Source organism: Oncorhynchus kisutch, linkage group LG15 (assembly GCF_002021735.2).
Source record: "Oncorhynchus kisutch isolate 150728-3 linkage group LG15, Okis_V2, whole genome shotgun sequence".
Lineage (NCBI taxonomy): Eukaryota > Metazoa > Chordata > Actinopteri > Salmoniformes > Salmonidae > Oncorhynchus > Oncorhynchus kisutch.
In genome coordinates this window covers 33376367-33392528 of record NC_034188.2, presented here as the reverse complement: position 1 = coordinate 33392528, position 16162 = coordinate 33376367, and the positions used below count along the sequence as shown (strand labels likewise).

Here is a 16162-nt window from a genome sequence, read left to right as displayed (position 1 = left end):
ACAGATCAAACATATAGAAACCGCACATGAATTCCTTTCAAGCCATTACAATGAGCCCTTCCTCCTATAGCTGCTCCCACCAGTCTCCACTGGTGTGTATGTCTGTGTCTAAATGACTGTGTATAATAGCATTGTAAAATAGGAGGGTGGTGTGATGAATAATACCATATTTTGTTATGCACTGGATAGTAAGTGCATAGAACTTTGCCACATTCAAAATGGCGACTATGTCTACCCAGGTCTACAGTACACTGCTGTTTCACAAGCCTCGTCTGAGTTCCCCTCCTCTCGGAGCAACAGTGCAAGTGCATAGACGGTTGTCCCTTGCGTCTGTTATCACAGGTTGTGGGAGCAGGTATGTTTCACAATGTTTGATGCTGTTTTTTTAAACAAATATGTAATTTGACAATGTTTATTTTGTTTTTGAATCGGTATTCCTGCATTTTCAATTACAGTGCTTAGAATACTTGCGAAGTAAACGGTCCGGTCTGGACAGCGGTATTTAAGTACGCAGCATGTAATTATTGTTGCCTGAACAGCTTCACCATCATATGGTCCCGACAGCTCAGATAGCCTACTGTCGATAGTGAGTTATTATTCAGAGTTTTAAATAGAACCGTTTTTCCTCAAGGTTTATTTATCAAAACAGCCTAGTTAAAGTTATAAACTATTCGGAATTTAGGAGAAACTGCACGCTTTGTCTTTCAACTTTCTTTGCTAGTGACAACGTCTTCCTACAGTTGTAGCCTATACATTGTACATTTTGGGGGGCTACAATTGTACGGTAGCCTGCAGTATTTATTTGTAAGGTCAGTGTGATTGGCTGTGAAAGTGCTTATGCATGGCGCCTTTGTGTGACCTGTGACGTCACCGAAAGGCCAGATTGGGTATGGGAGATTAGGAAAGTGCAGGGTAAAGCAGCTGCCTGACAATCTGTTCACCACCTTACAGACACTCACGAAGAGGTTTGTGTTTAGGATGTGCTCACTGGAGGTCACGTAGGGGCAGAGAGAAAGGTTGTTTCTGCTGTTGGACATGTGGGATCAGGAATCCACAATTTTGCCTATTTGCCTCATTGACCAACTATTCAACAAATGGTCCATATCTCTCTCCAGTTTCTTCTTGCTTCGATGTCTACTGCAGTGCGTTTGCTTTACTGCCCCAGGCCAGGTAAGACTAGACACCTGTAAATCAAATTGCTATCATTGGGGGGGTGTGACGGCTACATGTGTCACGGCTACATGTGTCACTGTCTACTCTGTTTCTTTGGTAGGCACCTTTGGAGTTATCAGCCCCGGTTTGGTTCGACACTTCAGCCTCAGTGTGCAGAGAGGGATGTACAGTAAGTAACACAAATGTTGATATTCAGTAGTACCCATAACAACGAATTTGATTTGGCTTCATAGCTGCCTCTCTCATCTCTTGTTCTCTTCTTTGTCCTCTCTTGTTCTCCTCTCTCTCTCATCTTGTTCTCCTCTCTCTCTCTCTCTGTGTGTGTGTGTGTCTAGAGTATGTGAATGCCAAGGAACTTCCTCTTGATATGAGGTCCATCACAGACCGAGCTGCTCAGACTCTCCTGTGGACCGAGCTCTTCAGAGGTGACACACACCACTTGCATAACACAGTTTCTCTGGAGTCCCCCCCTCTAAAATAAAAACACAAATCAAAGTACAGACTCTACCGACCACTGTCCATGGTGCTGAAATTGCGATATGTCTATGCGGCTGCAAACATTGATAGGTTTTCTGGGGTGCCAGGGTTTAACTTAGGTTTAGCTAATGGATTAATGTGTATTGGTAGGCCTATTTGGTCGGCATTTTCTCATGTTAAGCCTAAAATTTCACAAAGCTATACACAGTGTCGCAATGCTTCTATTTTTAGACTGCTGGCTGGCAGCAATAATGCAATTAAAGTTGGACATTCAAACATTGCAGATTGTAAAATAAATGTTTGATGCAACAGCATACTAATCAGCTACCAATTAATTTTTGGGGGAAATATACAACTGTCCTGTATAGGTTACCAGAGCCTGCATGAGATGAGCCATCCTCACTCTCTCACCCAGCTTGGGTAAAAAGTTGTGCGTATAACCAGTCTATTAATACCAAATAATAGTCAGTCCACTCTCAAAACACTAGTTTATTTGGGTTTGTTTCATTATGCAGTGTACTATCTATAGCTATATACCGTATTTAGCTTTTTATAAAAATTCACATCAAATAGCCTAACAATGAGGAAAAAGTAGTTGTCTTGAGGATAAATTCAGCCACTATTTATTGTTGAACTCAGACGATTTTGTCTGGCTAGTAGCCTACACAAATGGGCTGCAATATTCAGGGTAAATTCAATTAAATCCAATTTAGGAGACTCCCCTGGTGTCCTGAAGGCTTCCTTTTTTGGTGTGCAAATGTTTTCGCCAAGGGCTGTAGGTCCAGGTTGGGAGCCTGACTGTTTTCTATAGTGAGTATTACCAACCCAGACTGTCTTTCCTGAGACATTGTGCGTTATATGTCCATTGTGCTGCACACAATTTAAACACAGTCTTAAATGATGCATGCCAAGATAGACCAGAGATAAGAGACAGTTGATATTGCAACCACACAACTCAAACGCTGGTTCACCATGTATGAACAAAAATGTAAACTGCTATCTTTTGTTCAAGCCCTCAAGAACTGTTGTCTGTTAAAGACGATAATCTGTTTGCATCTGGCAATTTATCGTCTGTCCAGTATCCAAATGACCTGTCCCCAGAGCTTCCTGTAGGCAACAGTTAATCTCTTTCCTTAACGCGTTGAGGCTGGCAATTAAGAATGAGAGGCTCAATTGAAGATGTTACAAACTTGCTAATTTTGAAGCACAACTCCCTTCACAGTTTTCCTGACGTTGCTACATAAATACAGCTGTTTTTACCATCCCTGTAACTGTCGCTTCTGCAGAGATTTTTGTTTTTTAAACTAAAAACCACAAAGAACTACCTGAGTAAGCTTCCCTCATTCCCTTTTTCAGTCACATTCCTGAAGCCCAAGAAACAAACGCTTAGCTCCCTAGTACATATGGAAATGAAAAATGTTTATGAATAACTTTTTGGAGGGTTACTGTTAAAATGATTTATTAAGTCAAATAAAATAGACATAGATGACAGACGAATGGGACCCCAGAGCTCGTGGGCCTTGCGGTACTCCAGTGATGCGCACACACACACACACCTTAAGTAACATTTCTTTACCTGTCTTTCCCACACACTCCTCCAGGATTGGGGATGACTATGAGTTACCTATTCCGCGAGCCCGCTACCATCAACTACCCATTTGAGAAGGGTCCCCTGTCTCCTCGTTTCCGTGGTGAACACGCTCTGCGCCGGTACCCCAACGGAGAGGAGCGCTGTATCGCCTGCAAGCTGTGTGAGGCTGTCTGCCCTGCCCAGGTGACCCATATACACCCACATAAACACACTGGTAAAGCACTACACTGCCCTCAATGCCCTGGCCACTATACTCACTAGTACTACAAACTACTGTATGTAGGCATATGCATCATTAATACCTGCTTGCCTTCGTAAAGTATTCAGACCCTTTGACTTTTTCCACATTGCAATAGGTTACAGCCTTATTCTAAAATTGTTTACATAGTTTTTTTCCATCCATCAATTGACACACAATACCCCATAATGACAAAGCAAAAACAGATTTTTATACATTTTTGCTCATTTATAAAAATTAACTTAAATATCACATTTACATAAGTATTAAGACCCTTTACTCAGTACTTTGTTGAAGCACCTTTGGCAGCGATTACAGCCTCAAGTCTTCTTGGGTATGATGCTACAAGCTTGGCACACCTGTATTTGGGGAGTTTCTCCCATTCTTCTCTGCAGATCCTCTCAAGCTCTGTCTGGTTGGATGGGGAGCGTCGCTGCACAGCATTTTTCAGGTCCCTCCAGAGATGTTCGATCGGGTTCAAGTCTGGGCTCTGGCAGGGCCACTCAAGGAAATTCAGATACTTGTCCCGAAGCTACTCCTGTGTTGTCTTGGCTGTGTGCTTAGGGTCGTTGTCCTGTTGGAAGGTGAAACTTTGCCCCAATCTGAACTCCTGAGTGCTCTGAAGCAGGTTTTCATCGATCTTTCTGTACTTTGCTCCGTTCATCTGTGCCTCGAACCTGACTAGTCTCCCAGTCCCTGCCGCTCAAAAACATCCCCACAGCATGATGTTGCCACTACCATGCTTCACTGTAGGGATGGTGCCAGGTTTCCTCCAGACATGACGCTTGGCATTCAGGCCAAAGAGTTCAATCTTGGTTTCATCAGACCAGAGAATCGTGTTTCTCATGGTCTGAAAGTCTTTAGGTTCCTTTTGGCAAACTCCAAGCGGGCTGTCATCTGCCTTTTACTGAGGAGTGGCTTCAGTCTGGCAACTCTACCATAAAGCCCTGATTGGTGGAGTGTTGCAGAGATGGTTGTCCTTCTGGCAGGTTCTCCCATGTCCACAGATGAACTCTAGAGTTCTGTCAGAGTGACCATCGGGTTCTTGGTCACCTCCCTGACCAAGGCTCTTCTACCCCAATTGCTCAGTTTGGCCGGGTGGCCAGCTCTAGGAATAGTCTTGGTGGTTCCAAACTTCTTCCATTTAAGAATGATGGAGGCCACTGTGTTCTTGGGACTCTTCAATGCTGTAGACATTTTTTAGTAACCTTCCTCGACGCAATCCTGTCTCGGAGTTCTACGGACAATTCCTTTGACCTCATGGCTTGGGTTTTGCTCTGACATGCACTGTCAACTGTAGGACCTTATGAAATCAAATGAATTTACCACAGGTGGACAGCAATCAAGTTGTAGAAACATCTTAAGGATGATCAATGGGAATAGGATGCACCTGAGCTTAATTTCGAGTGTCATGTAAATAAGGTATTTATGTCTAAAAACCTGTTTTTACTTTGTCATTATGGGGTATTATGTGTAGATTGAGGATTTTCTATTTTTGTTCATCCATTTTAGAACAAGGCTGTAATGTAACAAAATGTGGAAAAAGTCAAGGGGTCTGAATACATTCCGAAGGCACTGTATATACAAAAGTATGCGGACAACCCTTCAAATTAGTGTATTCGGCTATTTCAGCCACACCCGTTTCTGACAGGTGTAGAAAATCGAGCACACATGCATTCTCCATAGACAAACATTGGCAATAGAGCAGCATTACTGATGAGCTCAGTGACTTTCAATGTGGCACCGTCATAGGATGCCACCTTTCCAACAAGTCAGTTCGTCAAATTTCTGCCCTGCTAGAGCTGCCCCGGTCAACTGTAAGTCCTGTTATTGTAAGATGTGGAAACGTCAAGGAGCAACAATGGCTTAGCCGCGAAGTGGTAGACCACACAAGCTCACAGAACAGGATCGCCGTGTGCTGAAGCGGGTAAAAATTGTCTGTCCTCGGTTGCAACACTCACTACCGAGTTCCAAACTGACTCTGGAAGCAACATCAGCACAAGAATTGTTCTTCTTATTCGATGGGGTTTAACAGCGGTAGGCATCCAATGTTAATGGTGCATTACCGCCACCAGCTGGACAGGGTATTGAATAAGAAACAAACAAAAAACATTCCGGGAAAGGGGAAAACGACGACATACAAAAACCATCATACTTCTTCATTCACAGTCCACTTCAAAATATATCCCTACACAGCCTCAGGGGACTGTGATGGGGTTACATTCACCGACGGGATTTCTTGCACGGCCTCGGCTATGAAATCGCGAAGACCCAGAAAACATTCAGCGGCATTCACAATGATTCCAATTTTCTTCGATTTCTCTGCTTGTGCTGTACAGTTTATGATCCTTGCAATAAATAACACAAAGTCCACCTTTTTTAACATGTGGCATTTCACTATCTCTCAGGTCGATGAGAAACATTCACGGGTCTTGGTGGCTCTTACTACCATTGCTTCTTCCCTGCCACTTGTTCCTTCCAATTTTCTCACCGCCTCCAGATAGGAGACATGCTGGACACGCCTTACCCGTGCCACCTCATTCTCCTTCACCCTAACAGGGCATTCCAAGAATTCAGGCACACGTTCACCTCCACAGTTGGAGCATTTCCCTTTATCTGGCATACAATATTTTTTCCCTTCTGGACACACTTGACACATGACCAAATCTTTTACGTGTATGACACTGAAGGGGCTTGTGCACAGAAGCTCTTACAGGGTATACCACGAATCCTAACTTTAGATGTGAAGGGAGTGACTCTTCATCAAAGAACAGTAGCATGGATGAAGTGAACTTCTTTTCTCCGTCCACCTCAGCTCAATCGACGAGCACCAACCACTCCAACGATGTCTTCAGTTATATCCTCTGCCTTTTAATTCTTGAGCCACCCCAGAAATATTCCCCTTGATAGGCTCCCTGCTACGAAAATCCATACAGGAAACATTCCACTCCGATATCATTTTGAGTCTTAAAACACGCTTCTTCTGCTCCGCAGACACACAAAAAATCCAAATAAGACCACTTCTTGTGACTCTCACTGACTTCACACTTTCTTCCAACACATTCCAGATTTTCCTGGAGACGTTAAACAGATTTCCCCAAGTATCATTGATCCAAAACCCTGACTCCGACCAAAAATGAGTCTAGTGGGTTCCTATTTTCCAACAGCTTTACTTCTTTTGTTTCCCTTTTTTTCTTTGTCACCGTAACCCACTCATTCTCGCTTTCTGTACTATTAGCTTCACTCGACTCACTAGCCGTTTCAAACAAAACCTCAGTGTCCGCCATCTCCGTTCCACCGTTTCCCAAACTCAGTTCAGGGTGCACGTTTTGGTTCTTCCGGCCATATCTTTCTTTAGCTATCTATCTACATGTATGAACTTGATTTATCGTTGATAAAACCACACAAGAATTGTTTATCCGCAGCTCGATGAAATGGGTTTCCATGACCGAGCAGCTGCACACAAGCCTAAGATCACCATGTGCAATGCCAAGCATTGGCTAGAGTGGTGTAAAGCTTGCCGCCATTGGATTCTGGATCAGTGGAAACGCGTTCTCAGGAGTGATGAATCACGCTTCACCATCTGGCAGTCCGACAGACAAATCTGGGTTTGGCGGATGCCAGGAGAACGCCACCTGCATCAATGCATAGTGCCAACTGTAAAGTTTGGTGGATGAAGAATGGTCTGGGGCTTTTTTTCATGGTTCGGGCTAGGCCCCTTAGTTCCAGTGAAGGGAAATCTTAACACTACAGCATGCAATGACATTCAAGATGATCCTGTACTTCCAACTTTGTGGCAACAGTTTTGGGAAGGCTCTTCCCTGTTTCAGCATGACATTACCTCAGTGCAAAAAGTGAGGTCCATACAGAAATGGTTTGTCGAGATTGGTGTGGAAGAACTTGACTGGCCTGCACAGAGCCCTGACCTCAATCCCATCGAACACCTTTGGGAGGAATTGGAACGCCGACTGTGAGCCAGGCGTAATCACCCAAAATCAATGCCGACTTCACTAATGCACTTGTGGCTAAATAGAAGCAAGTCCCCGCAGCAATGTTCCAACAGCTAGTGGAAAGCCTTCCCAGAAGAGTGGAGGATGTTAAAGCAGCAAAGGGGGGACCAACTCCATATTAATGCCCATGATTTTGTAATAAGATGTTTGACGAGCAGGTGTCCACATACTTTTGGTCATGTAGTGTACCTGCAGTCCATAACACTATCCAGAGTATTAGAAACTTCATATACATTACTATGCAATGGTACACCAACCAGGTAACCCCTACAAAGTCCAGTTACCTCCCCCAGTAATCGAATACTCCCTGCACAGCTCATAGGGTACACACTGGTTGTGTCCGAATACCCATAGCAGCTTACTACATACTTAAACTGAATACTCATTTTCACATTCGATCGATGTTTGACAACAGCTGATAATCAGATAAATTGACGCGCTGTTTTACAATGAACGAATGGCGGGACTCAACATAATCGCGCATTAGATGACGCAATCTTGAGTACTGTTTTGGATATTTCACATATTATTACACTTTCTGTTTTCATATTATTTAGTACGACGGTATTGGTATTCGGACACTGACATAGTTTATTTCCCTCTGCCTGCTCATTCTGTCCTCTCTCTGCTGCCCCCGTGTCTGCCCCAGGCCATTACCATTGAGGCTGAGACTCGTGCAGACGGCAGCAGAAGAACCACTCGCTACGACATTGACATGACCAAGTGCATCTACTGTGGCTTCTGCCAGGAGGCCTGCCCTGTTGATGCTATTGTGGAGGTGAACAGCTGGAAATCTCACACACTCACCGCTTGTCAAATTCTAATGGCTTTGGTCATAAGAGAACAGAACTTTCAGTTGCATATTCTCCAACTTCTGGTGTATTCTAGGGTTAAGGGTTTCTGGACTTATTTCAATTTTTCATGTCCTTCAGGGTCCAAACTTTGAGTTTGCTACGGAGACCCACGAGGAGTTGCTGTACAACAAAGAGAAGCTGCTGAACAATGGAGATCAGTGGGAGTCGGAGATTGCTGCCAACATACAGGCAGACTACCTCTATAGATAGACCATCATACTGGCACACCAACCACCATCATACTGGCTAACTACCTATACTATGCATACTGTAAACACTAAGACAATCCTATGTCAATTAATAATACACCAACTACGCAATAGATCATACTTTTAACATAGAGCCAGTAGGCATATTGTCAAAGTCAAATAAACACGCACAAGTGTAAAAGCAAAAGCGCACACATTTGCATTAATCACTATTTGATTTAAGTGTATACCTCATGCAAATGTTGTCATATGAGATTTTGAATAAGCATTATAATAACTGTCGATTTAATTGTAGCTTATTTGTAAGAAGAAGATAAATTGTGTTCTGAAGGCCTCCTGTTTGTACTTTTTCATAATGATTTGGGTATGAAGTAGATGTGTGATTGAATGAAGATTAGAAAGAGCTGGTTTGGCATAGCTTGAATACAAATATTATAGCTTGCACTCTTCCATTGTCTAGAAATCATATGGCCAAATTGCAGAAGAAATTACTGGGGGAAAAAGCAACCATGGCAACAACAAAAAAACATGCATGTTACATTTTACAAAACATAATTTGTTTTTAAACCACCATAAAGCTTTACTACCTACGTGCATATCACTGAGAGTCGCAACGTTTTTAATATCTCAATTGTTGCAACAAAAACAGTTTATCGCTGGCGTTGATCACGTGATATGAGCGGAAACGGACTCAGGTAGTCGCTGAATCTCCCGCGGACGCAGCCATTTACTCTTTTCCGCTTCGTTTCAACGCCGGGTGAGTCTGAACATTTTTCCTGATGTGACGCTAGTCTAAATTCAATTTCTAATCATTGTGAATCAAAATTGGGACAATCAGAGACACCAAAGTGCGTTATTGGTGTATTTATACCTTCAGTTTAGTAATTATTTTGGCAATAAGCGAAGTTGTTAAGACAGTTTTATTGATTTCTAAGACCACGTTAGCTTTGCGAGTAGCGAAATGCTAGCTAGCTAACGTTAGATGGCAACTTTAATTTATTGTTTCGTTTATAGATTTGATTGAGGATGTTTCGTTATATTGTTATTGTCCACACACAGATCAGATTGTAGCAGTTTTGTGCAGGGTTAATTTGTTACATAACAGAACCATTACTTCGACTGTGAACTAGCCAGAGAACAGATTGTGCTGCACAGACATTGTTCCAGCCGAAACTAGAAAAGTGCGGCAGCCTGCTGAATGGCGCACTCAAACGCTAACTAGCTAACGTGCGCGCTAGCTAGCCGTCCTCGGCGTTTAGACTGTATGCTGTGCTAGCTAGCCATCCTCGGCGTTTAGACTGCATGTTGTGCTAGCTAGCCATCCTCGGCGTTTAGACTGCATGCTGTGCTAGCTAGCCATCCTCGGCGTTTAGACTGCATGCTGTGCTAGCTAGCCATCCTCGGCGTTTAGACTGCATGCTGTGCTGGCTAGCTAACGAACGTGACATCACATGAACTGATTAATATTATATTTAGAAGTCATAACTACAGGCCTGAATTTAGGTTATCGATCGGATTGTTTACACGTTGTAATGTCCTGATCTGTCAGATGTCCGGAAATATGCAAAGGTTTAGGAATAAGTTGCTAGTTTAATAAAACGCGCAGCTAGTTACCAAGGTTTCTTGTTAGTTAGCTTGGACGCGTGCTGCTATGTCGAAAGGTTGTTTGGTTGTTGTAGTTCAGTGGTTCACAAACCGCTGTGGGGCGGGGGACCTAAATAAGAAAACATTTGTATAAAGGAACTCTGTCAGGCTTTTGAAAGTTGTAATAGTGCAGTTTCGAAATTGGTTAGTGCATTGTCAGTTAATCTTGTCATTTTCGTCATTGCACACTTTAGAGAGCTATTTATAACTTGTCAGAAATGTCCAGATCAACTAGCCCATGTCAGCTAAGGTTTCTTTATTTCGTTTTTTTAGCCCATGTATATTATAATTTGTCACTCAATGTCATATTAAACACGAGCAAATGTGTAGAATTGCAGAAAACAAGATTTAAACCAGCAAAATTCTCTCCAATAAGGGGTGTCAAAAGAAATGGACAGTGCGGAAAAAGTTTGGGAACCCCTTTTGCAAGTAGTTAGTTGATCCAGCTAGCCAGGGTAGCCAGCTAACTATACTAGCCCGCTAACCATACCATCCGGTCTGTGTTTTAGGAGAACATAAAAAACCCACGACACATTCCACAATGGCAGAGGGAGAACCGCAGGTCCAGTTCAAGGTGAGGGTTTTTCCTTCTATCTCACACATGTACTGTTTAGCAGGTCATGGATAACTAGCCCCCCCCCCCCCATGTGTTCCAACTTCTAACGCTCTTACCCTCTCAGCTTGTGTTGGTTGGCGATGGAGGAACGGGAAAGACCACTTTCGTCAAAAGACATTTGACGGGAGAGTTTGAGAAGAAATATGTTGGTAAGTCACTCCCTATCAGCATGTAATTACTTACACCAACACACCCATTTATAGCGCGAACCCACCAACACATCCACATGTTTTAGGCCTTTGCACTCAGCCTGTAGTGGTAGAATGGTTGTTGGAGTTTTAGTCATAAGAAAGAGGATACATGGAGGCACCAGATAAGTGTGCAGCAAGGGATCGACTCGGAATGAAACCAACAGCCACCGTTCCAGCACCAGCCTTGTAAACACCTGTTTCTAAACTGCCTTCCTCTTCTGCCCACTTCCTCTTTTCTCTTCCTTATTTCTCGCTACCTCTCCTTGTCTCCCTCTCATCTGTCCCTTCTTTCGCCTGTCCTGGTGGGTTTCTGTTCTTCTCTCCCCTTTCCCTCTTTCCAGCCACGTTGGGAGTGGAGGTGCACCCGCTGGTATTCCACACCAACAGAGGGGCCATCAAATATAATGTGTGGGACACAGCCGGGCAGGAGAAGTTTGGAGGGCTCCGAGATGGCTACTACATCCAAGGTATTGTATAAAAGTGCTTGTTTGCTTGGCCTGGAAGTTTTGCCAAGAGGAAAAACTCTGGGCCCTAGTTACTGAAAATAACTCCCTGCTCTACTGACATACTTGCTGCCAGAGCTTTGCGGGGGGGGGGGGGGGGGCTGTCTAGTAGAGAATGACAAAGCTATTCTGGGTAAACTCTGCCCCCTCCAGTAGGGATGCTATGTTGACTAGATTCATGTTGTGACACTCCCTCTACATCCTTCTCTTGCTTTCTTTGCCTCTTCACTCTCTGAATCCCCTTCTGTACTTTTTTCCTCTGCTCCCTCTTTCCTCTCCAGCCCAGTGCGCAATCATCATGTTTGACGTCACTTCCCGAGTCACCTACAAGAACGTACCCAACTGGCATCGTGATCTGGTGCGAGTCTGTGAGAACATTCCCATAGTCCTCTGCGGCAACAAGGTAGACATCAAAGACAGGAAAGTCAAAGCCAAGAGCATCGTATTCCATCGCAAGAAGAACCTCCAGGTACTAATTACACACTTTAATATTGTTGACTGGCGGTGTTGTACCAAGCCACCCCCTGTACCCGGACTTTGAAATACTCCCCTCTGGGCACAGGTATAGGGCACGCCTCAGCAAGAAAAACAGAACTAGACAATAATTTGTGCCAGGTGTGATATCCCTCCTAAATAGTTTGGGCTAATGTTCCTATCTACTCAGTTAGGGCAGCAAGCCAGTCTTACCAATAAAACTATTTTAAACACGTATATTATGAGCCTTGTATTGAATGTATATACTTATGAACGTTGTATTGTCAATTATTTGTTTTGTATTTAAACACCACTTTAAACATGTGCATGACACTGCAACAAAACTTCCCCGTGGGGACAATAAAGTCAGTAAGTATAGCAGTGTATCTGGGTTTCTGTGCAAACTGAGACTAGCCCTGATTAAATAATGGGTAAATAAACATTTTACACCTTGTTCTCCACAGTTATGTTATAACCCTCTTCTCCCTCTCTCAGTACTACGACATCTCTGCCAAGAGTAATTACAACTTTGAGAAGCCCTTCCTCTGGCTAGCACGGAAGCTGATTGGAGACCCCAACCTGGAGTTCGTGGCCATGCCCGCTCTCGCCCCACCAGAGATCCTCATGGACCCCTCCCTCGCAGCGCAGTACGAGCATGACCTCAAAGTGAGTAGAACCGCATAGTGGCTCAGCACGGGTAGATGGACTGCGTCGAGACAGTCAAATGTTATCGGTTTAAATTGGATCTGATCTTATCAGTGTCTTACCGTAGGAAATTGGATCAGAATGGCTAGATAATAACATGCATCAATGTTGCTGATTTGTAATTTGTTATTGTCGTAACACTAACCGTTATTCACTTCTGTCTCTCCCTCTCCAGGTTGCATCAGAAACAGCGCTCCCAGATGAAGATGATGATCTTTAACCTGTTATGTATGTATGTATGACCCCCCCCCCCCCCCCCGTGTGTGTCAGGAACTTGTTGGAGTTTGGCCCCTTTAAATGTAAAATCCCGTTGCAGATTTATTTTTATTTTGGAACTTTTTTCCGTTTCTGTTTTAAAACAGATAAAAATACAAACTTGGTAAAGTCGTGTGGTTCTCTAGTTTCATTGTAAGACACCCGCCCTGGTGTTGGCATGGTAATGTGCAACTCACCATCATCAAGCACCACCCTCTGCCCTTACCCGGCACATGCTGGGCTAAGGCCGACTGACCGGAAGCACTTGGGGGAATTAACTTTGAATAAAAACATTCTCAATACAACATGCAGTTGTCTTTGATTCGTTGTTCTGACATGTCGTTGGGGGTAGAAGTTGAGCATTGTAGACTCAAATCTTTACAGTAGCTGATTTATTACGCAGGGTTGGGGTGAATTTCAATTCAGGAAGTAAAACTGAAATTCAAATTTCCCTACGAGGAAAAGTTATTTTATTGTATTTTCTATAATTGAGTGGAAATGAAATGGGCTCTGACCCTGATACTCTGTATTGTGTGGTGTAACTTCTGAAGAAAACACCACCTACCCAGGTTCCTTTTTGATATAACTTAACAATATATTTAAATTACATATCTCCCAATGTCCTGGTGGGAATAACACGCATTTGTTTTTTAAAGGGTGGGTGAACAAAATGTTTTAATTTTTGCTTATCCAGTATGTGAGGGCATGTAGCTCACTGCAGATGTATTCCATTCTGTTTACTCAGGACTTCATTGCAGACTCCTGGTGAGTCTTTAAACACCATGGTTTAATTAAGAGGTGCAACTACTTATTAAATATGGTCACAGATTTGAGGCTAATGTTATGTACTGAACAAAAATATAAATGCAACATGTAAATGTGTTGGTTTCATGCGCTGAAATGAAAGGTCACATTTTCCATGTGTTCAAAAAGCCTATTTCTCAAATTTTGTGAACAAATTTGTTTATGTACCTGTTACTGAGCGTTTCCCATTTGCCAAGATAATCCAGCCACCTGACCGGTGTGGCATGTAAAGAAGCTAATTAAACAGTGTGATCATTACACAGTTGGACCTTGTGCTGTGGACAAAAGGCCACTAAAATGTGCAGTTATGCTACAACACAATGCCACAGATGTCTCAAGTTTTGAGAGGGTGCAATTGAAATGTTAACTGCAGGAATGTCCACCAGAGCTGTTGCCAGATTATTGAATGTTCATTTCTCTACCATGAGCTGCCTCCAACGTCATTTTAGAGGACTTTGCAAAAGTCCAACCGCATTTAACCACGCCAGCCCAGGACCTCCACATCCAGCTTCATCATCTGGGGGATCGTCTGAGACCAGCCAGTCGTACTGAGGAGTATTTCTCTGTAATAAAGCCTTTTGTGGGGATGAACTCACTTGCCAAGTGGGTGGGCCTATGCTCTCCCAAGCCCACCTATGGCTGCGTCCCTGCTAAATCATGTGAAATCCATAGATTAGTACCTAAAATATATTAACCCTGGATTTCAGTACTCTACCCTGCACTTTAGAGACTACTGCCCGATGTACATAGTCATTGAACACTGGTCACTTTAATAATGTTTACCTGCTGTCCTATATAACTAATGCTCCACACTTTTTTTGCTCATATACTGTCTATACACACCATTATTTATATTCTGGACTCAAACATTGCTTTTGTATTTTTTTTGTTAGGTATAACTGCAATGTTGAAGCATAAAAACAAGCATTTTGCTGCACCTGCGATAACATCTGCAAAATATGTGATGACCAATAACATTTTAATTTTAATTGCTGATGCTATGGGCTTTGAAGCCACCGGTAGGACATATTGGCGCTCACATATCATATAAAAGTATGTATTCCATGCATTTCAAAAGCTTCAAAAATATTTTTTACAACGGTGTAGGAGTGCCAAGATGGTGGCTTCAACACAGCGCCCCCAATCAACTCTCGAATGTCTACCTAATTTGCTGTGGCCTATTCCCCGCACTACGCTCTATTAGGTTGCAGTTTGTCGGAAAGACCACCGGGTGTCAGCCTTGTTGCGTCTTAGAGAAATCAACATTCCCCGTACTGCAAGGCTCTGATTGTAGCCTCACTGATTGTGGACTCGTAACAGCCAGTGGTCCAATCAGAATGACGCGATACAGGATTTCAACAATTCTCAGCATTCACGAACGTTCCAGTCCTCATGTCACCTGATGTCACAGGAAGACCAAAAATATCATCAAGGACATCAACCACCTGAGCCACGGCCTGTTCACCCCGCTATCATCCAGCGGCGATGTCAGTACAGGTGAATCAAAGCTGAGACTGAAAAATAGCTTCTATCTCAAGGCCATTAGACTGTTAAACATTCGTCACCAGCCGGCTTCCACCCGCTAACGCACCTTCGTGGTTCCTGCCCTATATACATAGACTTGGAATCACTGGCCACTTTAATAATGTTTACATACTGCTTTACTCATCTCATAAGTATATACAGTATACAATTCTACAATATTTTAGTCAATATCACTCCGACATTGCTCAATCTAATATTTATATTTTTCTTAATTCCATTATTTTACTTTTCGATTAGTGTGTATTGTTGTGAACTGTTAGATACCACTGCGATTTTAACAGAGATAGATTACATATCTGTGTGACTGTAAATGAGTGAATGTAAGGTCCCACTACAGGTGGGGCAGAATAGGCAATAAACATCGACCCTGTGTAGGCCTATTTACCAAACAAATGCATGCACATACCCGTGAGTAAATACGCAGAGACGTGGTGCACATTCCGATGCGTGCAGGCTTTTTCTACGAGAATATCGTAATGAACATCATATTGTCAATGTGGGTGTTTTCACTCTTGGTCCCTTTCAGACAATGTTTGTGAACTGAGTGAGGCTCCTTATATATTTTTTGGGTCCAGTGTGAACACTCAAGCATTTCTAACTCCTCAAAAGAGTCCCCGAAGCAAACTGAACTGAAACCAGCTCAAAAGGTGGTCTGAGTTAGTTTCGCTTGGATTCCGTGATCTGGATCCTTTTTAAGGTCAATGTGTACACAAAGCTCCCCAGGTTCACTTGTCATTATTCCCGCACCACACACTAGACTACTGCAACACTGTTTTTTTGTTTTGTTTTTACCCCAGAATTCACAATTTTATTTTTTATTTAACTATGCAAGTCAGTTAAGAACACATTCTTATTTAAAGTGACGACCTACCA

At 43.0% G+C, this 16162-nt stretch overlaps 2 protein-coding genes across 4 annotated transcripts; both read left to right on the top strand.

Moving 5' to 3' along the window:
• Nucleotides 1-270: 270 nt before the first annotated feature.
• LOC109905203 (NADH dehydrogenase [ubiquinone] iron-sulfur protein 8, mitochondrial) lies at nucleotides 271-13245 on the top strand. The gene is made up of 12 exons (XM_020502446.2): nucleotides 271-355; nucleotides 1116-1170; nucleotides 1274-1342; nucleotides 1509-1598; nucleotides 3252-3424; nucleotides 8139-8267; nucleotides 8422-10770; nucleotides 10877-10961; nucleotides 11345-11470; nucleotides 11788-11975; nucleotides 12476-12646; nucleotides 12861-13245. The coding sequence occupies exons 2-7, from the start codon at nucleotides 1131-1133 to the stop codon at nucleotides 8551-8553; spliced, it is 633 nt and encodes a 210-aa protein (XP_020358035.1). The 5' UTR covers nucleotides 271-355; nucleotides 1116-1130; the 3' UTR covers nucleotides 8554-10770; nucleotides 10877-10961; nucleotides 11345-11470; nucleotides 11788-11975; nucleotides 12476-12646; nucleotides 12861-13245.
• Nucleotides 304-13245, top strand: LOC109905202 (GTP-binding nuclear protein Ran). Of its 3 annotated transcripts, XM_031790146.1 has the most exons (12): nucleotides 304-355; nucleotides 1116-1170; nucleotides 1274-1342; nucleotides 1509-1598; nucleotides 3252-3424; nucleotides 8139-8267; nucleotides 8422-10770; nucleotides 10877-10961; nucleotides 11345-11470; nucleotides 11788-11975; nucleotides 12476-12646; nucleotides 12861-13245. In XM_031790146.1, the coding sequence occupies exons 7-12, from the start codon at nucleotides 10738-10740 to the stop codon at nucleotides 12903-12905; spliced, it is 648 nt and encodes a 215-aa protein (XP_031646006.1). In that variant the 5' UTR covers nucleotides 304-355; nucleotides 1116-1170; nucleotides 1274-1342; nucleotides 1509-1598; nucleotides 3252-3424; nucleotides 8139-8267; nucleotides 8422-10737; the 3' UTR covers nucleotides 12906-13245. The 3 variants fall into 3 exon arrangements, with proteins under 3 accessions (XP_031646006.1, XP_020358033.1, XP_020358034.1); XM_020502444.2 differs by lacking the exons at nucleotides 304-355; nucleotides 1116-1170; nucleotides 1274-1342; ... (1 more) ...; nucleotides 3252-3424; nucleotides 8139-8267 and having other exon boundaries at nucleotides 9233-9309; nucleotides 10706-10770; XM_020502445.2 differs by lacking the exons at nucleotides 304-355; nucleotides 1116-1170; nucleotides 1274-1342; ... (1 more) ...; nucleotides 3252-3424; nucleotides 8139-8267 and having other exon boundaries at nucleotides 9312-9400; nucleotides 10706-10770.
• Nucleotides 13246-16162: the final 2917 nt, after the last annotated feature.